A 27,700-nucleotide genomic window follows, 5' to 3' on the forward strand; every position below is an offset into this window, starting at 1 on the left:
TTTTTATTTTCAAGTTTTTTACACAACATCTTTCATTTAATCACTTTCTTTACCTTTCTCACCCTGCATGAGGAGCAAAATTGCCCCACTTTTCACTTAAAACATGGCCCTCTCCTTCTAATGTGCCCAATCTTCTCAAGCTTTGAATGTTGATGTAGAGAAACTTAAACAGTAAGGACATTGTGGCAAATGGATTGTCGTGCAGTTTGTTGTACATCATATAAACAGTTTGTAACATGAAAACAAATTTCAGGTGTTTGAATCTCATTTGGCAAATATTACAACATTTTGGCTTTGGCTTATCAAACGATTCCTCTGTAGACTGGCATATATAATCTCTTTAGGATCTCTCCCACATCCCCACTAGTCCAGCTTGTCAGATTCTTCTACTCTCTCATCTCCGCAGCTGCGGTCCCAGCATGACTTTGTTGATAAAGTTGACGATGGCGACTGCTGGCTGCTCAGGGTCCATCTCTGCAAACAGGTGACAGACGTTTTCCGTGGAACTGCCCGTCCGCCTGGCCACAAAGCCGAACATCCTGCAGAGAGAAACCAGACAAGAGAAGTCAAACGACTGGAGAATAAAAGGTATTTGACACTGAGAGAAACCCCAGAGTAAAACATCACATTGTTGTGAGTAATCGCCATGCAAAGTAGCACAATTTATAGCTGATATCACACAACCAAGAAGAACACACAGAGACACAAGCACTTACTTGCTTGATGTGCTATCAGAATTAGTCCACCTGAAGCACGGGCACCCAACGAGACACAGAGACAAAATGCAGGAAGACATGAATAACAAGGACAAGGAGACTGTTTTGTCAAACTAAGCAACAACTGGCACTTCTCATACGCATTCACTTCTCAGAGTAAAAGAAAACAGACGAGCAGATAACAGAGGGAACTTATATTCATAAAATATAAGCCAATACAAGATGAATGCTGCAGCAGCAGAAACCACACGTTTATTACTTGCTTTGGTGAAGATAATCAGCAGCAACATGTTCAAGCACAGGTTTGTTTTTTATTCAAATCAAAAGGGTTTGTTTTTTACCTCTTGTCTTGGGGGTCAAGGCTGCTGAAAGTGACAGTGTTGATTGGGTAGTGTCTCCTGAAGAACAGTCTGCAAACAACAATAACAAACACTATAGCTCATCTGTCTTTGGGTTTAGTTTTATGAACACTATCTGAAAGGTTTTCTGTCAAACTGATGCACACACTGTGTCATGCACCAGAAACTTGATGCAATAACAAATACCACTTTTTAAATAGATTAACCAATAACAAACTATTTAACTGAATTAAATGTGTGATAGATACTGGCTAACAAGTAGGATGGGGTAATAAAACAATATCAATATAATTTCATCGATTGCAATATGAAAAAAGTTTAATATATATAGGATATAATGCTTATAAGATAAGATAAGCCAAGAGAAGATGAGCTTTATTGATCCTATGATGGGGAAATTCACTCGTTACAGCAGCAGATAGTCAGAACAAGGAAGACAAGATTATACGTGAAACTATAAAAAAATTGATTCAAATGGAAAATTAAATTAGATAAAATTACAGACAATATGTAGATAATATACACCTTTAATGATAGATGGAAATATTATTTATGAAAATTTTTATCTTGATATCATTTTTAACCATATCGCCCAGCCCCACTACCAAGCAAGGCTGTTGTGTCTGAGGTGCACCTTCTTTTGCTGTCTGTCAGAGTGATCCCCTGAGAGGACACTTTAAAGTGGACCACCGTCGCCACTGGACGCAGACTCAGAGCCAAAGTGCACTTGGTTGCCTTGGAAACTGCCTCCGGCCCAGTCAGTGATTCGGTTTCCACTGAGTTCAGGTAAAGCACGTTGCAGCCTGGGTTAACAAGCAGATGAGAAAACTTATATAAGTCACATAAACATACAGTACAGTGTGTGGTATTATTGGTCGGTGCTACATAAATATGAGGCCTCAGCGGTCTCTGCTGGTCAAATGAAAGAACTGCAACCACTGCTCAACATGTGATTCAGCATCTGTTGAAGTTCATCCAACAACAGAATCACCAAAAACTAAACAAGCTCATGTAATACCTGCTCCTTGTTTGAGGAGGTTGGCTGCTGTGCTGGTGTTTGTTGCACTCTGTGTCTCTTGAAGTTCCCCGACCAGATCTGAAACATCAGAGTCTCCGGTTAGATAACAGCACTGTCTCAATTATTGAGGATCCAGACTGCAGCTGCTGTAACAACCTACTAGGCTTTGAAGAGAAGTCATTTATATGTTCTCTCGTAGTAAATGTAGCTGAAAAGACTGATATTTGATTTTGATTGTAAAAACAATGTATAAATGAGGCTGATTGGACCTTTTTCTGGGATGCGGAGGGCACAGGGTAGAGAGATGGGTGTAATTGAATGCTGGTACACCATGGCAGATAAACTTCCTGCAAAAGAAGAAGTCAAAGAGAGAAAATAGGTTAAAAAATATATATTTTGTATGCATGTATATAGTACAGAGTAGAAATAGGTAAAGAATAGAAAATAAGGGTCAGGGAAGGACGTAACTTTTTGTAGTTCTTACTGGTTAAAGCTCTCAGTGTCAGTATCTCATACAGAACTAAATATGTGAAACGCATTATGGCAGTTAGAGTCTACCACATAACTGACCGAAGTAGGACTCGTTCTGACAGCCCTTGATCTTCACTCCTCGTGGCCCAGTCTCGATGAGGAAATGTCTCACCAGCTGTTCCAGAGGATCCCCTGGGTGAGAGGAGAGAGGAGAGAGGAGAGAGGAGAGAGGCAGTGATGATGAAAAAATAAGGCTGACTGTCTTGCAGCAGAGAACATGTCTTTAGGATGCATGATTATGTTTGCAATAGAAGCCAGTGACAACATAAACCATATTGTCACTGCTTTTGTTTTTCCTTTCATGCATGAACAGAATAGAACAGACGTACATGAAAAGGTTTGATCCATCATTAACATTTGCTGTTTGAATGCATGAGAATAATGAATATGACTGATAAAATACATTTGGGTAACTATGACTTAAATAGGAGGCAAATAAACAAGGTAAGCAAGGTATGAGCCTTTTACCGAGTGCCTTTGTAGTATTAACAATACATTCATACCAGTGATGTTGGCATTAGGAGGGGGGGTGGCCACTTTGAGGGCCAGACCGTACGCCCCCTGGAAGGAGTTACTGTCTCTGATAAGAAAGGTTCCTGGTTCCTTGTCCTTCAACACAGCTATAGCTATGGTAGAGAGGACAGATTATTAACTCTCCAGTAATTACAGAAGACTGGATTACTTGGCAATGATAAATACATACATTAATTTTCTCAACAATCCTCACCTTGGTCTCTGGAGATGCCTGGTTTGTACCAGTACTTGGAACTATCCTGGACAAATTTAGCATTAACCCTGATGTCTGCATCGTCCTTGTAACTACACTGTGCAGACCCTCGTCTCTGCTGTCCCACAGCGGAGGAGAAACTCACATGGTGTGTTGGGGAAGGAGCTGAGGAGACTCTCAGAAGAGAGTTGTGTGCGTTCAGGGATCCTGCGGAGGAGGAGAGGCGTTTCTTCTCCGGGAGTGGTGGCTGGATGGCGGGGATAGTGACTGCAGTGTACCCCGTGTACGGGACATGGGGGACATTCAGTATTGGGTAGTAATAGGACGCTAAGGGAAATGTGGGTGTGTTATAACCGTCAGGAACAGGTGACGGAGGTTTGTTTTCAGCTGAGCTGTCTCTGTCTGGAGTCAGTCTATGGCCCGTGTCTGTCGCCAATGGGGAGTGCTGGGGAGAAGACTGCAGCTCTGGGGAGCCAATAAGAGAATTTGGGGAAGTGGTGGAGGGGCTAGAACTGAGACTGGCAGACGGGTTCACAGCTACACTATCGGATGGAGTATCGCTGGGAAGAGCAGCACCATTGAGTTGCATTTCGACCGGAGTGATGATGACAGCAGTGTAACTTGAAGTATGTGGCTTGTTAGATCCCTGGGTGCTTCCTGTGATCTTGGCTGCACCATCAGAACTTGCTATCTGCTCAATTGATGGTTGTGATGAGATTATAGATATGCTGGAAGTTTGTGTTTCTGTTGGTGTTGTGCTAGTTTTGTTAATATTTGTGTTGGGTTCTTGCTGTGCGGGGGTTTCTTGGCTTTGAGGAGGGCTGTCAGCTGTTACACTGGGGACAAAATATGAGAAAATGAGATAATTATCCACATATATGGATAAATGTCAATTTTAGTATGAGTAGGAATCAAAAAAAGGAAGTATAACCCACCTGTCTTCAGTGTGTGTGGGGCTGCTGCTACCAATTATTGTGTAGTCATGATCAGAGTCCAGTCCGGGAGTGCTTGATGGGCCATTAGAGTCTGATTTACCCTCTGAATCCTGGGATACGTCATCCTCTGCATCAGTTTTTGCCTTTTCCACTTTGAGAAGTGAGATGAAGGAAGATGATTGTATCATTTATAACAAAACAATCAGAAAAATTTGTGAAGTAAGAAGTTAAAAAAGCAATTCTCACTGTATCCCTCATTCACCTTCAGCACGCTGCTGTTCTCTGGATTTGGACGGCATCTCAGGCAGCCTGCCTCTCCCAGGAGATGGGCTGTTAGCAGGTAGAGGCGAGGCCGATCCAGAGTGGTATCCCGAGACGTAACCCCGGCTCTCGTGGCTCTCAGCTGGGGATGATTGATGAGAGCAGGGGCAGGAGTGGCGGGGTGGTGGAGGGGTGTGGTACCCACTGCTGGCTCCATCCCGCACGTCCACCAGAGACTGGGGACCGTGGTAGGTCTGGTGAGGTGCGTGGCCAAATCTCGGCTGCTCCTGGTTTGGACCCTGATCCAAAGTGGAGTGGCAGACTCGGAACACAGGGGTGGCTGATTTGCACTGCCAAAACTCGGAATCTCTCACCAGCTCCCATGGATTTTCGTTTTCCCACAGCGTAGGCACCTCTCTTGTTTGTTGTACCCCTGCTCCTTGGGACCAGTGCGGGGTCTGTATTTGGTCTAGGTGAAACGGGTGGAATGTTCTGACTGAGTCTGACTGGTGCTCTCGCCTGCTGGAGCACTCTCGACAGAGGCAACCAGAGGACGGTGTTGGAGAGCTGAAGAACATTTCCCTGTAAGGGCTGGAGGGCAGTGACTGATGGGACAGATGAGTAGACGGGCTGTGTTTGGAATAATGGAAGAAGTGACACTCCTCCGCATTGCAGAGTCTGTTGCTGGGAGGGAGGGAGTTGCTATGTGGGTGTGTGTGGTCAGGGGGAGAATAAGGGTAGTAGGGCCTGTGGAGACAGGGCAGGGGTGGGGGCGGAGGTGGTGGTGGATGTTCCCATGGTAAGTCTGGTAACAGATGGGCACTGTGGCGATGGCAGAGTTCCATATGAGCTGAATTTGGGGGAGGGGACACAGATTTGGTTGGTAAAGCAGGCAGCGTTTGACTCTTTGGATGAGTCTTAATGCTGTTGCAATGGCCGAGACAATGACCATTAGAAAGGCAGGGCCCTCTCTCCCTTTCCCACCCCACATCGCCACACTTTGCTTTTCCACGACCACAACATGAGTGCTCTCGCCTCAAACCTCCAGAACTTACAAGGTCTCCGTCATCTAAAATAGCCGTCTCCCTATCCTTTTCTTTCCCTCGTGTTTTCTCTCTTGCTCTGTCTTCCCCATGTCCACTCTTCGACGCACAGTCAGTGTTTTCTCTTTCAGGGCTGTTTGTGGATGGAGAGGCATCTTGCAGATGATCAGTGGGTGGTGAAGAGCGACTGGAGTTACTGGTGTAGCTGGGAGGCTGGGGCTGGCTGGGAGTTTGGGGCTTCACTGTTGGGCTGCTGGTGAGGCCACCGTTGGTAGACGCTGGTGAAGCAGTCGAACCGGGCCCACGTCTCTTCCTCACCTGTGCGTACAGACTGCCGTCCAGAGGGCCCCTCGTATGACAGATATCTGGTAGAAAGGAGAAGGGAGTGTGAGAAAATGTTTGACTTTTCCTTCTTAATGCGCAGCTTACATACACCTGTGGTTTAGGTTAAGGGTCAGGCAAGCTGTTACTATGGTTAAGGTTAGAGGTCATAGTGTGTGTGCATATGTGTGTGTGTGTGTGTCTTACTCTCCATGCTGTCTTGGTGATGCAGGTTGAAGTTCTCATAAGAATCCCATCTGACCACAGGGTCTGAGGTCTTATAGTCCACTTTGATAGAGGCATCATTCTGACGGCATTCTCGACCTTGAAAAACAGACGTTATGATGTGACACACATGAAGATAAAATAAAGAGAGGGATTAGGAATTTAAAATGCACCACAAGATGCAGTGTGAGAGAAATAAAATGATAAAATTCACCTTTCATTTTTTCTGGCCCATTAGAGAAGATAAACTCGACTGTGGCATCGGGAGGGAACCTGTCATCTATAAACGGATATACAGGCAGACTAAAATATCCAGACTGGAGAGAGTGATACAATGATAAGACAGAACATGACTAAAGTAAACAGAGCACGGCGCTTCAAAGAAACGCACCAGCCAAGATTTATTTTTACTTTCATGCATGAGTGTGGGTAATATCATTTATACATTGACAGCACGGAGCACTTAGAGCAACTGTCAGGAGGCTGCTGCTTACTGAGCCGGGTTCAAGAATTTGTCTCATGTGATGTGACAGTCATTTGCTGTTTGTCTCAAAAGGCACCACAGTGGATTTAAGTGGCTCTTGAATTGTATTGATATCTTAACAGTAGAAATATACAGATTTCCATTTGTACATTACGATGTTTAGATTTCACTGCAGTACAATGTATTCTACTTCAATGATATAGTGCTATAGTTACCTGTAGAGGCCATATTTTCATAGCTACTCAACCCATTTCCACAAAACTTGGTGGAAGAAGGGGAAATGGGCCAAGGAAGAACATGTTAAGGGAATTAAATAAGGGATGGATCCAAACATTTTTATCACTTTATTTAACTTTGCCTCTTTTGACATGTTCACTGATTTCCCAGAGAATAATTCATGGATCTTGATGGGAAAATTGGCCATATTTAGGGGACTGATGTCTATGAGTTTGTGGAATTCGGTGCCTATCTAAATAAACATCTGGATCTAGCGGATGGGGTTTTGTAGGGCGGTATGCTTTTACCAGGCCCTTTTATGTTGATAATCTTTGGTGCAGATCTGGACAAAGGTGAAGAACCAGGAATTGTGCCATTCTAGTTTATGACTATAGTTTTCTCTCTAATCCCTTCTGTGATTCCTTCATGTCTTTCCAAAACTGAAACTGACTTCTTAGTCCCTGCATTTTCAAACCATCCTCTATTTTATACCTGTGCAGGCCACGTCCAGTTCAGTCTTGCCAAACCACAGCTGGGCTCCGTGCACGGTGCAGGTGTGAAACTGGACTCTGAAGACCACCTCCCTCTCTGCTGCTTGACTCCGCCGGTGATAGCACTTCACCTGCAGAAAAGGAGGCATGTGTGAGTAACAGAGCTATAAGTGTGATCAAATATTACATCATCATCTTTGAAAATAATCAAGCATGTTATAAAGTTATAAAAGTGTATTACAGACCGGACAAAGAAATGTATGTAAAACTGACTGCAATAAGCAGGTATTAGGTAATAGCAGCAGATGTACTGCAGTGTATAGGATGTGCGTATATACCTAAGATTAGAATCAAAGTAAGATTTCTAATTAGAGACAAACAGTTCACAAGAAGCTTTTTTTCTCACCATAATGTCCCCCTTTAATAACAGTGCAGGCTCCATAGTCACACACAGCTTCCTCGCCCTGGAGCTCTGAGGATCACTGGACACACACACACACACACACACACACACACACACACACACACACACACACACACACACACACACACAGTGTAAAAAACACAGCCACAGAACCATATATAAATCCAGTCAAAAACATGTCTCAGTCGAGTAAAATGCTGGCAAACAACATTCACTTTAACGTAAGCACAGGCCAGCCTACACCTAAACACAGACACCGGCCTGTATAGACAACATCTGTCAAAGGGACAGAGGGAGGGAAAGACTTCTGCCCGCGGGACATGAACCAAAAACCCAGGGGTACAACCCGACAACTGACCATGTACTTACTAGACGCCTGAGGTGTAGACCAGCTGTAGAGACTGATAGATCTTCAGGAAGGGAAAGAAACCTGCAAAGACATTAAGATTAGTTTTTTTTGCCTTTGACATTGTTAAACACTTTCTGTTCACACAAGCCTTAGTTCGTATAACACTGACCTCCTCTAGTCTGGAAGTTTGGTAACGAGGGAATGATGATCTGGTGGAGGAACAGAGCACTGCTGTTCATTTTGATGGTGCCTGACAGCAGGCCGCTAAAGTAGTAGATGTACCTGAAAATACATGAGGTGAAGAAACAATGTGATGACAGCAGCTTCGCAAGAAGTGGTGTATGGAGGAGGAGGAAATATGTCCGACCTGTTCTGAGAGGGCTGTAGCGAGGAGGACACTTTGTCTTCACAGAACTTCCTCATGGCCAGTGTGGTGAGAGCCTGGTCCGCTCTGTGGGCACAAACACACATGTATTAATGAATCTTATACAGATTTGTGTAAAAAAAAAAGATGCAATGTACGAGGTAGGGATTGCTCCTGCATCTTTCATGGCAGGAGTATTGATAGGATCATGGATAATTGATTTTTACACGTGTCTTATCATATTAGTAATAATAGAGATTACCCAGCGGATATCTTGCTGTAGTGCATGTAGGCAGACACGATCACCCCCGTCTTCCCTTTGTTTCCCTGTCAGAACACAGATCAGGGTAACTATGATGTTGTTTTTTTCCTCCACTTTAACAGCAAACTAAGTTGATGTGGACTCAGGCTGTATAAACCTTGCAGTGGAGGACCACTACGTTACTGGGGTCAGAGGTCAGCCAAGTCTCCATTGCCTTACAGACGGCACAGATCCTGTCCAAGGGTGGGGCGTGGAGATCAGGCCAGCCATAGTCCTGCACCTATGAAGAAGCAGAGGAAAATACAGTGAGTTTGTTAAACTTGTCAATACAAAGTGATCTCATAGTTTATGCATCTCATTAGTGTCTCAGTTACATGTTATCTTTTCATACAGATGTCAAAATATGTACCTTTTGGTTTAGTCTGGTGATGTCATGTCTCTTCTCTGATAAATTCAGTAGCTGAAAAAGGCAGAGATATGACAGATTTCAGAAGATATCACACATAAAAAGTCTCAAATGTAATAATCAGAATTTTTGCCCTTAAAAACTCTTAAATACATTACAATATTGAGGGTTTGAATATGTTTACATAGGTCTTGTTTCCATTGCAGCCATTACTAAATTTCATCCTTTTACGATACAAATTGCAACCACTTCAGTTTGATTACTGACCAGAAACTTGTCTTGGTGCTTGGATTTCAGCATAGAGGCCACTTCCTGGAGGTTCCTGCGGTAGCGCTGTTCCTCCAGGTCTGGCAGGAAGAAGACGGAGATGATCCTCTCTGTGATGTAGGTGAGGTCAAAGTCGTAGTGGCGCTCCATCACATGCTCCATCACTTGCTCCACACTTTTACTCCTGGACATTGAGAGAAGCCGTGCTTTCAGTGCAGCCAAAACATCCATGAGGAGATAAAGATTGACAAGCTCTGTGTCCATAATGTGGATTTTACTATAAATATAATTTTCTTTTGTCTTGTTGATTTGTCTTACCTCGGTAAGGAGCCTCTTTTCTTCTGGGATGTAGATTTAGTGGAACCTCTCTGAGAAACAAACGTAAAAGAGTAACTATGCTGCAGTTATTGATCACTTTATTGATCACTTTATAAATTACCATTAATTTAAACTACTTTCTAACAAGTGCATGTACAAACTTACCAGATCTGATGTTGAGGTGCAGGTGGGAGACACCTTAAAGGAAGACAGGAGAATATGGTTAGTTTGTCCAGCAGCCACACAAACCTATGCACACACATACAGGCACACAAACACACACTGGGAATGAACCAACACACGCCAGGTCATGTGTTTGGTTTAATGCTCTTGGTGCTGCTCCAGCAGCGCAAATTAAGAAATGGAGGGATGGAGGGAGGGATGAAGAGCTGATGGAGAGGATGGTGAGATCTGTTCCTACTCTCCTCCTGCAGCTGGGGCTGTCAGCGCTGATTCTCATTCCACATGTCACATTATTTCAGACACGCACACACACACACACACACACACACACACACACACACACAAAATTCTCCCTTCACACACTGTGGAACAACCAGCTGGTGTGAAATGTGTTGACCAGACATTAGAAAAAGCAGAAGTCTTCAGAATAAAGTGAGATACTCAATAAAAATGATTGATTGTGTTTTCTCTTTCTTTGTCTCGTAAAGAAGAGTGAGTTGGGAGAGATTGATCAAGTTTACTGGAGGACGACTCGACATGTGGCGTGCAGTTCTTCTACTCTGCTGGTGAGCCAACAGCCAAAACCACAAACACACGTAAAGAGAGAGAGAGAGAGAGGTCATGCAAACAGACTACAGCCATTATGCTACAAATAGACCTGATCGGGTTTCTGTGGCTTCCTCTGCTCTGGATTGTTTATCATGAGGATAATAGAGCTGAAGTGATGTGTGGGGAGAAAGTGATATGTCAGTCGGGGCATGTGTTACTTTTCGTGGTCATTTGATGGTGTCACAAGGTAAAGTTAGTAATTTATGATGAAAACATCACGCTTATAAACCACTACTATAACAAAAAAACTGAAGGAAATGAGCCAAGAAATGGTTTCAAACATTCAGTATTATGGCACAGCTACATGTATATGTGCGCTGACTGTAAACCTTGGCAGGTGACACCTTGTCAACCTTTGACCTTTGAACCATCCCACGAGGATGACTGACAGCTGAGCTGCCCTCTGAGTGCTGGACAGTGCTGCCAGGTGTCAGACAACAGGTTAACAAGTCAAATGCCTGACAATCACAATGATCTACGACTGATAAGCCCCCAGGACAACAACAGCAGTCAGGTAGTTATGCACTGTGTTAAAGACGAGACAGATTGTATACCTTCTTCCATTCAGATCTTGTATTAGATTAAAGCACTACTTTGTAAACTGTCCCTGCTCTGACACTCAGAGTAACTATCAAAATAGAATAAAAATAAACTTAAATGCAGCTCATACTCATTACAAGTGATTCTCCAGTGTTTCAGTTCCAGCTCCAGCGGAATTTAATTTTGGGGTTGTTTGATTTCCTCTGACAGTCGAGGTTGATTTGTTTTTGACTGTGTTCAGTGGGTACAGAACGTAATCATGCCAACATTACCATTAGGACAAAACTGAGTCAACCAATAATTCATTAATTTTAATACCATGCTGCTTAATACAAACCATTTCTTTCTCTAGAGAAACAGAACAAGACGTATCATGCATCTTCGGTTCATATCTTCACATCTCCAGCGAGGAGGTCATGTCTCCACCCCTGTCCGTTTGTTTGTTGGTTGGTTTGTTTATTTGTAAGCAAGATCACACAAAAATGTCTTGACAGATTACCATGAAACTCTGGAAAGGTGTTATGGGTTAGAAAAGAATCGGTGCGGATCAAGACTTTTTTATCACTGTCTTTAACATTGCGCGATTTCCCAGGAAATAATTCATAGATCTAGATCAATAAAATCAGGCACATTTTAGGGAGCTGTATATATATTTATATTCGTGTGTGCAGCTTGATTAAAGGCGACTTTTGGGCTTTGTCAGAGGTATTTGAGTTTAGCACTTGTTTTAGTGCTGTGTATTACCAAAAACTAGACACAATGACATCTGAACCATAACATTTGATTTCTTTTATTAAAAAATAGTCCAAAAAGCTTTGTAATGTGTTTTCTATGGCATGAAACCAAAGCTTTCTTTGTTATAGGACACACAGAGTCAGTGATACATGAAATGGAGAGAGGGGGCCACAGTAAAGGGACATAAATAGACATGTGATCTACAGAGGAATGAGTTAAAGGAGGAGTGCAGGGAAAAGGACAGGCTGTAATTGGTTACAACACAGCAAAATATGCTGCAGCTGAACTGACGGAATGATGTGGCCAATATTCATCACCAACATGCCTCACTAGTTGATTATTGGTCAAGGACTTTTTGAATCATGAGTGGTCTCTGAACAACTTCTGAGTCGATCATCTCTCTTCACATGCTGTACCACACGCTGCTAATCTCTACTTTCCTGTGTTAGTGTACAAGGACGCATCATAAACGTGTAATAAAGCCTACAGTAGGAAATGAAATGGCGATCAAGCCCCAGGGGAGAACTCATCTCTTAATAGCTTTAATAACAGTGAAGTGGATAAAGTGGTCGACTCCAGGAAGGAACAGTAGGAGACAGATGCAACACGTGAACCCGCGTATTAACACAAACATGCACACAAAAGAAGAGCAGGGCTGAACCTAGAGGCAGAGAGCAACGACATGCAGCATAAAGGCAGAGGAGGAGGACGGTAGAGTCAACAGGAAGCAATTTGCAACAGGATGTCAGCGCTGGTCAACCTGGGTTTACACATACAAACACACACACACATGCAGGGTGTATACACGTGTTTTGGGTAGCTCCTGCCAGCCTCAGGCTCTTCATTAATACATGCGGTGTGTACGCTGGAGCCACTGGGAAAGCAGCCATCTGGTTCAGTTTGTCTTGTTCATCAGCTTGCATTTACTGAGGTGCCAGTGACAGCGCTCGATCCCGCCCCCAGGGACTGACTGACTGACTGACTGAGTGAGTGACTGACTGACTGACTGACTGAGTGAGTGACTGCGTGAGTGACTGCGTGAGTGACTGCGTGAGTGACTGCAAGTGGACTGGATGCCTGGTGTGTTCAGTGGTTGGGCTCGCCTTGTTCGTCAAGTGCACTTGTCATTCCTCCTTTTCGTTCCTTGTCTGTGGAATAAATGTGAAACTGCAGAAGCAGCCACTGGACTTTGCTCTGCATGAAGACAGCTGTTGCTTGATACATGATAAACTGCTTCAAGAAGAACAAGGGAAAGCAAAACAGGCCAGACAACCAGTCTTCAGTCAGTCCCTGAAGCAGGAATATGAAGCCACTGCCAGCAGACAGTTAGCTTAGCTTAGCATAAAGACTGGAAAAAGGTCAAGTGAATAGACTGTAACAGTGATCACCTACTTTGAGAAGTGCTCTGGTTCCAGGAGTAAATTCCCCATAAATATTCTCTATTGGCTTTTCTGAGAATATGTATAAAAACTATTTAAAGTCTGAATCCAGGCCGACCAGCTCGTGATCATAAAACATTTAAATCAGGGCAAAGCTAATGTTAAAAAAAACGAAATAAAGGCAAAGGTACAAGATTCAGTACATTACTTTAAGAGTGAAGGAACTACACATCCCATAAACCATTGCCATATTAGAGAGAAATCATGATTGTTCTGTGGTAAACGTAATGTAACGCTGACATGATTTCCGTGGTTGTGATAAACATTTCCACTATTACACCTGAGGATTGTGGGTAGTGTAGTATTTCTCCTTGACATTACATAAAACATTGTTTCACGATCTTGTAGCCTGTGGTAATTCTACATTGGATGGTTAAGAAATTATGGCTGATAATCAAAATCTTTATTCAGATAATGAATGATTTTTTACTTCTGGAGCCGTGCAGTTGAGATCTATACTTGTGTGGGCAGTGGACTGGGTATTTAGCACTTTTTTCTGATCTGATTATTTCCATTATCTATTTGATGGTCACAGGGGGCACTGGAGCTGATCCCAGTTGACATTAGGCGAGAGGTGGGGTGCACACTGGACAGATTGACAGGGCATCGTGGAGCTGACAGTCACATTCACACCTACAAATTTAAATCTCCGATTAACCCAAGCCCAATCTGAGTGTCTGTGGGAGGAAGCTGGAGAAAACCACACAAAGATGCCAACAGAAAGAAAGTGTGTGTGTGCACCAAGCTGGGATACGAACAGGGAATCTTCTTATTTGATCCGACCAATCAAATTTGACATGAATCTGCTCTCAGCCTTTAGACTACATCTTCCTTGAGAGATTCCTGGCTGTCAGTCCCCTCCACAACACATCAGTTGTGACACAGGTCTCAAACGTTCTCACTGCTACATCTTGAATCATTGAATCACTCCTATTCCAGGGAGAGGAAATCCAACACAGAGCTTTGCCGGAGCAGCTGAGTCAGTTACGAGGTAGCGGAATATAAATGTGAGACTTTGAGACACAGGCGTAGTCGGTGTGCCATCATAGAAGGACTGACTTTCATTCTGACACTACGTCACGCTGTGGAGAGGGAGAAGTGAGTAAGCTTTCCCATTTCAACCTGGAAAGGAAAAAAAGAGCTGTGGCTTATTCGAAGTTCCATAGTCTCATTAAAAGACACTGATGCAGTGAAGTCCACTGAAAGCTAAATAAAACTCGTAACTTTTTTTGCGTAGGCTGAATACTTTAACCAGGGCAGCAGAGGGCAAATTTAGAAGCGGTTATTATTTTTGGAGGACTCACATTAAAGAGTGAAGTTCCCTCCATTTCTTGTGTCATTATCGCTCTACCTCACAAACTTCTCTCCTCCTCTTTGAAGCCTTGTTTCACCATCTCCTACCCCCTACTGCTGCCACTCCCCTCCACTTCCTCCTCTCCTACTACCTCACACCCTCTCCCTCACTTGACTCTCAGTGCCTGCGGACAGGATAATCATCCCTGCGGTGAGATACAAGTATTTGCTCCCCTTGGATAAACAACGTCTGATGACAAACAAGCCCTTGATAAGCGCCACCCAGAGCTGGGGCAAGTTGCTATGTAACTGGCCTGGAGAGAAGGAGAGAAGGGGAACAAGAGGAAGCACAGACAAAGGTCTAAAAGCAACAGACAAATTGTCTGGGGAGCAGAGACAGACAGAGCTTAGAAGAAAAAGGGAAGACAGGAAGAGGAAAGAGGAGAGGCAAGCAGAGAGAAAGTGAGAGCGGGCGCTGGATGGGAGAGAGATGTCAACAGCTGAACATGCCTGCTGACCAGTGACACAGAGCAGAGATTTCACTGAGCTATTTTGATAAAGCTCCTTATTTTAGACCACACGTCTCTCAGAACACTCAAGGGCTCATTTTGTATATTTGTCCATCAGTCATCTCACAAATCCACTTTCTGCCTTTACTGCAGCAGCACGACAACAGCAGGACAATGTGTGTCTGTGTGTGTGTGCATTGTCGTTGTAATACTTCATTACTGAAAAAAGGCCAATAAAGCAGATAAATTAAATCAACCATGATAGTTATCTGGACACAGTGCACCATGCCAGCAGTGATTATAAAAGGAAACAACAATGTGACACTAATGAGTCAACACCTTAATCAAGTTACACAGATGTTCAGCTGACGGGATTGTCTGTCCACATCTACTTCAAACACAATCCTAGTGTGTTTTTCTGTATTAATCTCTCTATTGACTCTGTTTTTACCTTCCTATTGATCTGCAAGGAGCTAGGACAACATGTTCCCCGTGGAGCAACACAAACAACAGAGAAGGTTGCAAAACGTGACTTGCTCAGAGCACCTGATAAAGGAGAAGAAACAGAGCCTCACAACTTCTGGACAGCATTGCTGAATTTATATTAGCAAAAAGTGTCTTGCAACTTTGCAGTAGAGTTTGTTTATCTGCAGGTTCCAGCCTCACTAGCACTTCAGGACAAACTGACAACATTAATATATAAATATATAGTATACGCATTTTTGTGAGCATACAAGCACATGCTCCTTATAGCATCATAATCAATTCATAAATCAGCATGAAACATTAGCAGAACAGCTGGTGTATATGAGCAATGAACTGTGACCATCTGTTCTTCACTACACAACATCAACATCCATCAGATGATGATGATAGGAAAGCTGAGTGTGTCTGCAGTGCAGCCATTTGTCTCTGTCAGGTGCCCTTTTGGACAGAGATGATATGCACAACATACAACACAGATGGTGTATACACAGCGTTTGAAACGGACCCAGTGAATAGATGCTGCAGGAAATTGCATTGTGACATCACATCATTCAATCTAACCCCACAAAATGTCACGTTTCCAGGGTTGTACAGTATATAGTATGGTATAGAACTGGGTTGTTGGTTGGCTACAGTTTCCATAATCTGCTGCCCTGGACCTGGAGACGACTATCTCATTAAAAAGTAAATCTTTCGAATTCACTCTGTGTCATTAAAAATTAAAATCTGTGTATTTTTTTGTAGGTCACAGCAGGAGTCTGCACTTCATTTTCTGCACTTGCCTTAATCACATCACACTCAATGAAATCCTTTTTCTGGGCAAATCAAGAGCACCCTGGCTACAGCTTTAATGGAATAATTTGCACAATCACATGCTGCGTTATCGAAGCAAACACTGTGGAAAGGGGTTTAAGGAATTTAGATTGCAAGTCAGAAGAAAATTAAAAGTCACAACTGACGTGCTGAGTACATATGAATGAAGTAAACCAAATAAATAGAGCACAGAGCGTGTTTTTACCTCTGAACAAGCAGCTTCAGTCTGTCCCTCTGCCTCTGAGTAGTCCTGTTCGCTGACTATCACACACCACCTCCCTCTCTCTCTCGCTTTCTTACAAACTCTGCTCGATCCCTCTCACGACTCACTTTACCTCCCTCCCTCTCTCATGATAACACACACACACTGAGCCGGCAGCGCATGCAGCACATAACTTTCCCCTCTCGCTCTGCCCGTGTCATACGCACAGAGACGTTAAAGCCAGAGTACTCTGCCTTGCACATGTGCAGCACAGCACAGACATCAATACCCCGCATGCAGACACCGGGCAGCCCTGCACAGTCACAGGGCGCTGATGTCCACTGACCTTTTCAGTGGCCCGAGGCTGAGCGAGAGATGACAAGAGGCAGAATAAAAGTGGCAGCGGGGGTAGCGTTGGATGGAGAGATAGTGTTTAGAGGACAAGAGGAATAGAGAGATGATGCACAAGGGATGCAAAAAACGAATTGGAACTTTAGTAGTGACTGTTATGGAGATGGCAGACACACTGATGAAAGGAATGTTTGAACAGAAGAAAAAAAGTGGGAGAGGGAGGGAGGAATTTTAACTGTGACTATAAAACATCAATATCAATACAGAGATTAAAGGTAAGAACATGATGACAAGAGGAATAAGAAAGAAAGCAATATGTTGAAATTTGAGGAAGCACATAGAAAAACATAAATAGCATGACATGAAGCCTTGCAGCCATTATTATTTATACATACCCCGAAATGGACTGATTACACACGCACACACGCACACAGATAAACACAGTATGCCTTCCCAGCTGCTTCTCACTTATTTGTGTCCTCCCGCTGATCACCCACTGGAAGGCATCTACGGCACTCTTGTTATTTTCTATATTTACCCGCTCAGACTTCCCCTATGCAGATTGATCATCGTCCCGTGTGACAATGTCCACTCGAATCCAAGGCCTCTGCAGCCAGCGAGTTGTTTTTGGCCGTATCGCTGTGGTGACCCGGGGGGGACGAGGATGACAAAAATAATAATCCTCTTTTAATGCATGCTGCTAAGGCACAGCAGCTGGTAGGGCCCAATCATACACCATTACGGTGTGTGCGTGTGTGTTTGTGAGCGGAAGAGGAGGAGGCAGGAACACCCAGCCCCCCCCCCCCCCTCATAAATCCTGCAGGATTGGATCTGACCTGAAGAGCCAAAGAATAAAGGCAATGGGTCCCTCTGCGTGACACAGAGCAAGTGTGCAGTGTGTGTGTTTTTTGCTGTTGGACAGTGCAGTTACAGCAAGGTCAAGAGCTCAGTCAGTGTTGTGTGATGCTGAGCTACTGTGAGCAGGGTCACATGAGAGCGGAGGCTGCCAATGCTCTGACATAAGCAGATGTGGACAGAGAGAGACAGAGAGAGACAGAGAGAGAGAGAGATCGTCTCTATTGCACAGTGCAATGACAGAGAGTCCCCTCCTGGTGCAAAAACAACAAAGATTAAGCACCTTTACTAAAACCCAATCTTTTGACATGCACGCAGTCTGAACCATCAGGGCAACTGTCTGTGGAGAAAACTGTATCTCTGCCTCCTTCACCCCAAGTTTAAACTTATGACATTTTTTAATTTTACTGCAATATGGTGATATGAATCATTTCTCTTTGTTGCCCAGGGACTGACAACAACACCTGGCCAATGATGCAGTGAATTAAAAAAATTAAGCTCCTTTGTAGCTGCACTTGAAATATGTCTATATGAGCTAAATTAATTTAACGCTTTTAGTTACTGAAATGTGTTTAATTTTTCCCTCCTTGAAATCTTGAATTTTATCATAATTTCCCATTAGGGTCATGAAATCATTTTGCTTATCATTTGTTTTTCAAATTTATTTATATTTCAAATTCACTCATCATCTACTCACCACGACTTACTTACTTCAATTGTATTGGATTTGGCTGCAACGCTGTTTACCTCTCAAACTCCAAAAGTGTTTTATGGACCCCCTCCATCTAAATAGTGGTGACTAGATAATGAGTGAATTTTCATTTTTGGGTGAACTATACCTTTAAGGGGGCAGTTTTTTTTTACATTTTTGTGAATTTCTTGAGAAATAATTCATGGATCTTCATGAAAAAAAGCACATTTAGGGGACTGATGTCTATGTGTGTGAGATTTGGTGCAGCTTGATTGAATTTAGGTGGACTGTTGGGTAGCGGCGGTGGTATACTCTCTACCAAGCGCAATTCTGATTGATCTTCGATCAGATCAAAATGTCCCCAAAATGTTGACCTATTCCTTCCAACCTGCACTTACAAAACATTGTCCTCACTAATCCCTGCCAGTTGTATTCAGGACTGAGAGCTAGAATACTCCTCACACACAATGCTCTTCATACATCGACTACCTGGGTGCTTGAGGACACTTGGGGGGGTCCTGCTATACCACGTTAGCACATGACTGAATTACTCATAGTGACATGGCTGGTTGTTGTTCAGGGGGGAGGCCTTCTTCAACCAGACATCTAGGTCAGTGCACATGGCTTACTCCGCTTAGGTCTCACGTCACATTAACATTGCAGCCCAACAACCTCTGTCACAGGAGCACAGTTTGCTCAGGTCAGAGGGACATGAATATAACGCTTACCTTTGCTTCACAAGTCTTGTGAACTGCAGCCTTGCAATCTGCAAAGAGGAGGGAGAGAGAGGACAAATCTGATTTGACATCAGGATGAGCTGAGGTCTACGACGGTGTGTATGGGTGCTTGCTGTTCGTGCTCTGGGTCTGCCACCTGACCCAACTGAGATGTCCAACTCACCCTTGCAGAAAGACCCGGGGTTGTCGATGTTCTGCTTGCACACATCACACACACGTCTCCTCTTGAAGCTCTTCTCTGTGAAGTCATGGCTCCCAGCTTTGGCGAGCTGCAGACACACAGGAGAGTGAAATCCGATCATCCACACGCAGCATGATAAGAGGTATTCAAGAGGTGAAGACAATGAATGCTACTGCCAGAGGAAGTCAGAAGAAGGCTTTTAGATAGATCAAACCCAACAGTCTCTGCATGTCTTTAAAATGGCATGCAATATTTTCTTTGTTTTAGCCATTTTCTTGTTGCTTTCTAAGGCATGTGATCTCAGCATTGTTCCAAACAAAGCACTGGACGTCCACAGTCCCCTGCATGGCTGCTGTCTGTGTGGATACACTCTGGCTCAGTGACACACCATCGTGATCACTGGTGTCCTACGCCTGCTGTTCTTTCAGCTTCCTCCACTAAAAACACCTGTCATATCATGCTGTGTTTCAAGGCATCCTGTTTATCATCTTTTTTTTAACTTGTCCTTATTCTGTCTCAGTCTGTGCGGCCAAGAGCATAAATTATAATCAGTTTTCAGTGCTACGAGCCCACATGATCACAAGTCACTGAATATACGGACTTGGAATCAGTCACATCCATAGATTGTGTATAAACATGGACACATTTAGCCAAAGTAACTTGATCGCCACCTGGTGGCTGGCTGCAATATGGTTCATAAATCCTACATGAGCTTTTTGTGGGCAAAGCAAGAAAAGAGCCAAAGGTAAATTTGAAACACACAGACTTACTCGGTTAACGGTTTCTGTGTCTCATAATGGGAAAGTAAGCACTCTGACTTTAGACACACACACACACACACACATGGATTCATCTTTTTATAAACCAATACTCAATTCCTCCAGTGAAACCGGTGAAAAGAAATAGGACAATGTTTATATAAAGTTATGCTTATCCCAAAGTGACGCCTTCAGAGCTGCAGTCAACCATTACATCTTTTACAGCAGAGAGGGTGAGTGGAAACATCAAGTGGGAGGTGGTGTCTGGACTGAGTGTGTGTGTGTGGGTGTGTGAGTCAATGGAAGAGTTGTGGAGCGCCACGAACAACATACCTGCTCACACTGCTGTTTCTTTTTCCTGTTTTCTTTCCCTAACTTAATGCATTTTTCCGGTCTTAAAAAAACATTTTTTCAGCTCTGGCACTTTTTTTGCTTTTTCCAATCCCTGAGTTTTTCCAAACAGGAGCAGCATTGAATGTTACTCTGAGAGGTGAAGGTGCCTGCTCACCACCTTTTAGACACTTTCACAACCAAACACTCACTGACTCTCTGACATCACTCTCATTTCTCCATCTTGAATTGTGAGTGGAAGAAAACATACACTCAACGTGATGTATTATGAAACAGCCTTGTCTATCAAGTGGAGCGTATGCAGTCTAAATCCTTTATTAATGGAAATGTATAATGTATAATTATGTTTTATGTTGCCCTACCTTGAGCTTAGCGTGGTTACATAATGTGACCATAGTGCGGTGGCTTGGCTCCGACTACACCTCACAACCCACAACAAAACAGAATTTCTGACTGGCTTTGTTAAAAACAGTTAATGTTCTTCCCATTAACATTAACATTCAATTTCTATTTATGTTTGTTTAATCCACTTACAGTTGTACTTGTAGATGATATCTTTTTGCCTTTTTTTAGATTTTCTGGCTTCACTTTTGGGGAGATATCCTATCATCCATCTTTATAAAGTGTACAGTCTATGCGTTTCATGTGCACATTAATGTGTAGGCTACAGGTGAGTTAGAGAACTTAAGTCTGTTTTATTTTGGTTTATGTTGGTGAGATGTTGGTTTGATAACTGTGGACAGTTAGCAAGTAAGCAAGTTAACATATTTACCTAAATGTCAAACATGTTCTTTAAAATAGTGACAACAAAATATTCCCACATGATTGTTTGTAACTGTAGAGAGGGTTACAAAGGTGGTAGAGAATAATGAGAATAATATCATGAACCATACTGTGATTGTTAAGACATGAAGAATATTCATATATTTAATGTTTAAAGTTTAATTAGGGTATGACGTTGTATATTCGGGTGCGGCAGGGTGTTTCAAATAGTTCAGTTTGTAATGAGTTAAGTTGTGTGTTTATTTTTTGTAATTTTCATGTCGCATCTAACCACAAAACCCCCCTCAGGTGTAAAAACTGTTTATTTTGGTCACTGACCTGGACTGACATTACCATGATGCTGTAGCTATTGATCTTATAATCAAACCAGCAGAGTAACAAGCCACTGGACTATTGACATATGTCCTCTGCTGATATGATGAATGGCTGCTGCTATAAACTGAGGCATCCACTTCATTTGTTGAATGTGTGTGTGTGTTTGTGTGTGAGAGAGAGAGAGAGAGAGAGAGAGAGAGAGAGAGAGAGAGAGAGAGTGTGAAGGGATTTAGGGAGAGAATTGATGAACCTGACAAAAAGGGGTCAAACGAGGGGAGGAGTGGATCATCACCCCACCTCACCATTCAAATTTCAAATGTTATTACATAAGTCTTGGAGGGGGCATCGATTTGACTTATGTAATGACCTACAGAGCCGCTGTCCCTTTATAATCCTGACCAGAGTTCACCTGCAGGACAGTAACAACACTGAGAGGTTAGTTAGATCCCACTCATTGTAAAGAATCACTTCTACATCCAGAATAATAAAGCAGCATGAAGTAACGCAATGAGTTAGGAGAGAGAGAGCGAGAGAGAGAGAGATGTTGATGTTTAAAATCCCATTTATATAAACCATCCATGCATCCATTCATCCATCGATTATCTATCTATGCCATTTATCCTTAAAGTGTAGGGGGGAGGTGGAGCTAAGGTACAACATGAACAGGTCCCCAACGCATGACAAGGCCAACATGCGGAGACAAACAACCATTCACACTCACATCAATGGCCAATTAACCTAAGCAGCATGTCTTAGACTGTGAGAGGAAGCCTAACTACCTGGAGCAAACGCACAGACACATGGGAAGAACATCCAGTCCACATGTCCACACATGTGAACATTCAAACCATGATAAATGTAGATTGGAGTTTAAAAAAACCACCATAAAACATAAGTATAGTCACAGTTTTTTGGCATGTGTCTATTTAATATTGAGTTGTTTTTCCATGTTGTTGCACAGTCAAATAAAATCCCCACTAATATGTCTTTAATACATGGCAACTCACTAACACATCCTCTGCATTTACGGCTCATCATTTATGGAGCAGTCCCTCTCTATACTGAAAATACTGTGAATTCTCTCAAGAGACAAACATCTCAGACAGAAAATGTAACTTTTCATTTTGGACAAAAAAACATTTCATTACTTCCACAGTCAGTCCTCACTGACATTGTTTAACTTGTAATGCCAGTGTGTTAGTTTGAAGTTGAAATCTTTTGAGAAAGCAGAATGAGTCAAGGGCACCTCTCAGTGGTGAAGTAGTATCAGTGCAGCTCAGGCTCAGACTCACTAACATAGTCAGAAACTATACATGCAGATCCTCGTGGTTTCATGTACATTTCTTCTGATTCTACTTAAAATATCTGGACCGTTACTTAAAGAAAACACAGACCTAATTAGATTCTTCGACTTAATTTCCTTAACTTTGAAAACGTGGTCATTATAATATTGCCTATTATATTCACATTTCACTTTAAACTTGTGTGAGAAAGTTTTCACTTGTATAAACATGGACTCTCTTTCCTATAGTGATTGCTCAAAGGTGATGAAAAGATGGGAATCTCTTGTGTTCTACAAAAAAAAAAATCTGTTTTCATTAGTGAATAGCCCTTAAATGTGAAGGAGATTTTTTGGTAATTGTCTGTCAAATGATGAAAAATGAGACGAAAGAGAGTCATTACATTTAAAACCGACACAGATGACATGACTCATGATTCTCTCAGTGTGTTTTTTTTTTAAGGTAATGGTGCACTGACACTTTTTTTCCAGTGGTTCTTTTTCCTCCATTTCTCTCTGAGTCGATCCGTGAACAGTGGAGGAGCAGAGGGAGAGAAAACAACAGCAAAACACAAAACATATTACACTGCAATTTAATAGCTAAATATTATCAATGAGAAACTTTTATGTCGACAATGACAGCATTAGTTTGACGTTAGATAAACGTGAGCATTTGAATCTGTTGTTGAGGATTCTTGACTTTGTAGAAGACGGTTCAGGTGATCAGGAGCTTGTGTCTGCCAGCGTTCATGTACGTTCAGCAGCAGTTTGGTTGAGCGGACGTTCGGTCTCCAGAGGCTCCCGTGACTATCAGCAGTGTTGCAGCATTGCATTGCAGTATTACAGGAACCCCACCCTACCCAGATTTTTTGCAGCCAAAGTCTGTGTCATTCTCCAAGCATCTCTGACCACTGCAGAGAGCCCGCAGCTCTTCTCACATGGAGATGAGGAGAGGGTCGGACACCAGTGTAGAAGAATAATGGCGTTCTTTATGACTGTGGCTGCACGCGCTGTTTATTACTTTGAGAACAGCAGCAGAGGCGGTTTGAGGGTGTTAGTCCAAAACAACTCGTATAAACTGATACAGAGCATTTAGAAAAACTACGTGATATAATTACAGTTAGATGATCCTGATTATCAGTGTCATTACCATGGTGATGCACCAAACATACATGCACATGCACAAATCATAAATGTAATGAAATGTATTCACTGTGCTAATGCATTGAAATGGTTAAAATATACAGCTGCAACACACACACAGACACACACACACACACACTGTAAATGAACACAGGGTTCACACCTCGTCTGTTTTTTTCAATGACACCTCACAAGTGATGACATGCTGGAGAGCAGGAGTCACAAACTCAAGCTCTTTGTGACACACACACACACGTACACACACGCACACAACCTCACACATGATCTGGCTAGGAAGGGACGGGAGCAGGTGGCAGGCCAGGGGTATGTTCCAGTTCTGGCAGGGTATTTATAACCTGCATAAGCAGAGACTGTCACCTCCAAACACTCATGAAAATGCTGAAAATAGGTGCGGGAATGAGTGTGTGTGCGTGTGTCTGTCTGTGTGTGTATGTGTGTGAGAGAGAGAGAGAGAGAGAGAGAGAGAGAGAGAGAGAGAGAGAGAGAGAGAGAGAGAGAGAGAGAGATTATAAACAACCTATAGAAAGAAGAACTCCTGGACAGTTCACATGTATGACACATTTCATTCCTCTTCACTGCAGAGTCCACCCTTTCAGTTGGGACCATTCTGTCATAGTTTGGCACACACACACACACACACACACACACACACACACACACACACACACACACACACACACTTGCACATACACACACTAACAATAAGGACTTCAGGGGATTTGAAGCCCCATGTGATCTGTGTAATGTTTTTTGTTCCACCAAGATGGAACAAATGACCCTTTGGAGTTCTTTTGCTCTTTGATTTATAACTTTGACATACAGCATGTCCATGTGGGATTTGTCCATGTCCGGCATGTGAGAATGCACACATTCTGGTGCGTACGACTTAAACCTCAGACGCTTTTTATTTTAGACTCTACAAACGTCCTCCAGGGGCTTTACATGTGTAGCAATGCGGCTTGCTCCTAAATCCATGCATGTTCCTAAATAGAGGCAGCAGACAGGGCGACGGCAGGTCGAAACCGGACGGTAACTTAAACCACTTCCTCTTGAACCTTGACTCCAAAGGGACATGATTAACTGCTATCAAGTAGACAGTCGGCCGCTGCGGTGGGAATGTGTTTTTTTCCAACCCCTCTCATTGCTCATGCTTTGTTTTTATGACATATTTCTTGCTGAATATTGACACTGGCTCATATGCAAACATTAGCCGCACATGCAAACCATGCTCGCTGTGCAGGTGTAAAAGGGACCCACAAAACACGCTCAGACTTCGGTATGCGAGCATGAGATGCTTCTGTTCTAAAACACAGAGGAAATATTTGAGACAGAACCACTTTGGATCTAATATGGTAATTTGGGGATTCTTTTGGTTGACTTCTATGACTCGTATATGATGAGTGTCGCATCAAATAATTCAAGTCCAGCTCCTCCTCCTGAGTCAAATATGTCCAAAAACATCTTGGAGCATAGATGCGGTCAAAATTGTCCAAGTTTGAAGATTCTGAATTGTCATTGTACAGCTGCAGACAACAACACAACAAAAATGAACACTACGAAATTGCAAAGTTCAGGAGTCAAAGCCAAACTTCTATCTCCAAGATGTAAAAGCCATAATGGATGACGGCACATGACCTCTGTGTTAACCAGCATGTTTACAGTAGACCAGAGAGCAGGCATTCACTCACCTCAGCCAGATGGAGGATTTCAGGATGTACCTCAGGCTCTGCCGTCACAGGGATTCCTCCTGTGTCACTACCAAGCTCATGTGTCTTCATCTGGCCAGTGCCCGGGCTGCTGTGAATGCACCCCATACTTTCAGCGGACACCTATTTCTCTTCTCAACCTTGTATCCTTGATTTCCTCAGCTCTTATCCGCTGATTCCAGACAAGTGCTTTTCGCCCCAGAAGGTCGCTCCTCTCCTCCGATCCCTGTCCACGTCGTGAAGGGCCCCCTTATGTTGTCAATGTCTTCTCCAGCATGTTCCCTTCTTCCCCCAGTGACTCCTCACCACCACCCCCTGCCCTTCTATCTGACAGCTCGTCCTGCCTTGAAATCCACTCCAGATAACCCCTTCCCCCCCCACACACCACACCACCAAGACGTGAAACCAAGCACAGACCCTCACCTCCTCACGCACCCTCTCCTCTTACACTCTCCCCCTGTCCCTTTGCTCCCTGGCTTCCCTCACTCTGAAAGCATGCAAGCACACACTCACCACCTCCCCTCTTTCACCCTCGCCAATACCTCCTTTCCTCCTCTCCTCTACAGACCCTCAAATGTTTCGCACGCCGCTCTCTCCTGCTCCGCACTGACAGACCCTCCAGTCTTCCCCTCTCTCTCCTGCTCCATCAGTCTCCCCTTGCTGTCTCTCCATGGGGGAGAAGGGGGCAGCTGTTTTGGCTTGCTGATGTCAGGCCCTTCCCCTCTCCCTTGGCTTCACTTCAGCCCCTCTCACTCTCCTCTTACGCACGGGGGAGTAATCAGATAGAGCCTCTTTCACTCACTGAAAATCTCTAGACTCTAGACTTGACATGAGAATGACTTGATAGTTTTGATCTCACTTTTCCTGTCTCCTCCCGCCCCTCATCTTGTTTTTTTGTTTTTTTAAGTTAACAACTGGAGAAAATAGGCCCAAGCTTGAGACTTTCTTTTGTCAATCAGGATCTCTTATATCACCACATCTGTCCCAGATGTAAAAATCCCAGATGTAATGAACTCCACAGCCGTGACTGATAGGACACATGACACCATCATTAACGTCCTGTCTTTATTCCCTCAGTTGTACGCTGCTCTCTCTGCTGAAATGAAAACAATGATAGGCTCTGTGCTTAAATCTTAAATCCATCCTCGCTCCCCTCGTCAAATTCCTTTATACAGTTCTCTCTCTCTCTCTCTCTTTCTGTGAGACACATAACTGTATTTCCTCAAACTGGGTTCACCAGACAAAATGCTGCTTTAAGCTGCAGGGTTTTTTAGGGTTGTGAGGGGAAAGGTCTCCCAACAATAAGCTCTTTCTGAAGCCATGTTTTTAGCCCCCAGTTAGACGATACAAAGCAGCCTTTGGTTTAAATAAAGTGAGACAAATCCGCCGCTGCTCGCTAAATGAGGTGACAAACCATCGACATGCGGCCGTAAGTGAGGACTTTTATAGCTACTTCAAACCTACCTCTGTGTTAGCGCTCCAGAGATCTGCCGACGAGGGTAGATGTCCATGATGCACACACACACACTGATGACATTACAATGACTTACATTGATTTCCTGGGGGCTTAATCTGACCCCAACCCTTAATTCTTGCATTAACCTTAACCTTAAATTTAACATTAACCTAAATCTAACCTTAAAACATGTCCTCATCATGATTTACATTAAGAGATATTGCTTTTTGTCCATATGAGGAAGACAAGTCCCCACAATGTGCCTGTGTAAACAGATTTAGGTCCCCACAACATGAGTAATACCTGGACCACACACACACACAGGCCTACTATACTGATTTCACAGGTATATAACCTGTACAGTATTATGACTAATTTTCCTAAAACATCATGTCGGGGTCTAAAGAACAGACCCTCCCACTCAGGTTGGGACTTGAAGGACCCTCCTGTGTGAATCAGCTGCTGACTCATGTTAACAGGGGTAGGTCAGTGCAGGACCACGCTGTGTATACACAAAACTTTGGGACAACTTCCTGTGTGCATGCTC

At 43.3% G+C, this 27,700-nt stretch overlaps 1 protein-coding gene and 1 long non-coding RNA gene across 5 annotated transcripts in view; one reads left to right on the forward strand and one right to left on the reverse strand.

Annotated features, from left to right (window-relative positions):
• Positions 1-26,463, reverse strand: LOC117761254 (tensin-2-like). Of its 4 annotated transcripts, XM_034584959.1 has the most exons (27): positions 25,680-26,463; positions 19,324-19,429; positions 19,152-19,189; positions 9,883-9,915; positions 9,718-9,767; positions 9,400-9,583; positions 9,136-9,186; positions 8,884-9,006; positions 8,727-8,791; positions 8,468-8,551; positions 8,270-8,382; positions 8,121-8,181; positions 7,734-7,809; positions 7,329-7,458; positions 6,351-6,416; positions 6,119-6,235; positions 4,549-5,955; positions 4,287-4,437; positions 3,352-4,187; positions 3,121-3,250; positions 2,664-2,758; positions 2,363-2,440; positions 2,094-2,171; positions 1,710-1,878; positions 1,058-1,126; positions 717-746; positions 1-539 (listed from the first exon to the last, which is right to left on the reverse strand). In XM_034584959.1, the coding sequence occupies exons 1-27, from the start codon at positions 25,803-25,805 to the stop codon at positions 395-397; spliced, it is 4,611 nt and encodes a 1,536-aa protein (XP_034440850.1). In that variant the 5' UTR covers positions 25,806-26,463; the 3' UTR covers positions 1-394. The 4 variants fall into 4 exon arrangements, with proteins under 4 accessions (XP_034440850.1, XP_034440851.1, XP_034440854.1 ...); XM_034584960.1 differs by lacking the exon at positions 717-746 and having other exon boundaries at positions 25,680-26,459; XM_034584963.1 differs by lacking the exons at positions 19,152-19,189; positions 19,324-19,429; positions 25,680-26,463 and adding an exon at positions 17,416-18,111.
• Positions 1-27,700, forward strand: part of LOC117761257 — a 34,352-nt gene that overhangs the window by 1,669 nt on the left and 4,983 nt on the right. The window contains exons 2-7 of the long non-coding RNA XR_004613812.1: positions 407-588; positions 1,730-1,861; positions 7,337-7,478; positions 8,849-9,031; positions 9,430-9,520; positions 10,389-10,466. This is a non-coding gene — a long non-coding RNA (uncharacterized LOC117761257). The remainder of the gene's footprint in view (positions 1-406; positions 589-1,729; positions 1,862-7,336; positions 7,479-8,848; positions 9,032-9,429; positions 9,521-10,388; positions 10,467-27,700) is intronic.

Source organism: Hippoglossus hippoglossus, chromosome 5, assembly GCF_009819705.1.
Source record: "Hippoglossus hippoglossus isolate fHipHip1 chromosome 5, fHipHip1.pri, whole genome shotgun sequence".
Taxonomy (NCBI): Eukaryota; Metazoa; Chordata; class Actinopteri; order Pleuronectiformes; family Pleuronectidae; genus Hippoglossus; species Hippoglossus hippoglossus.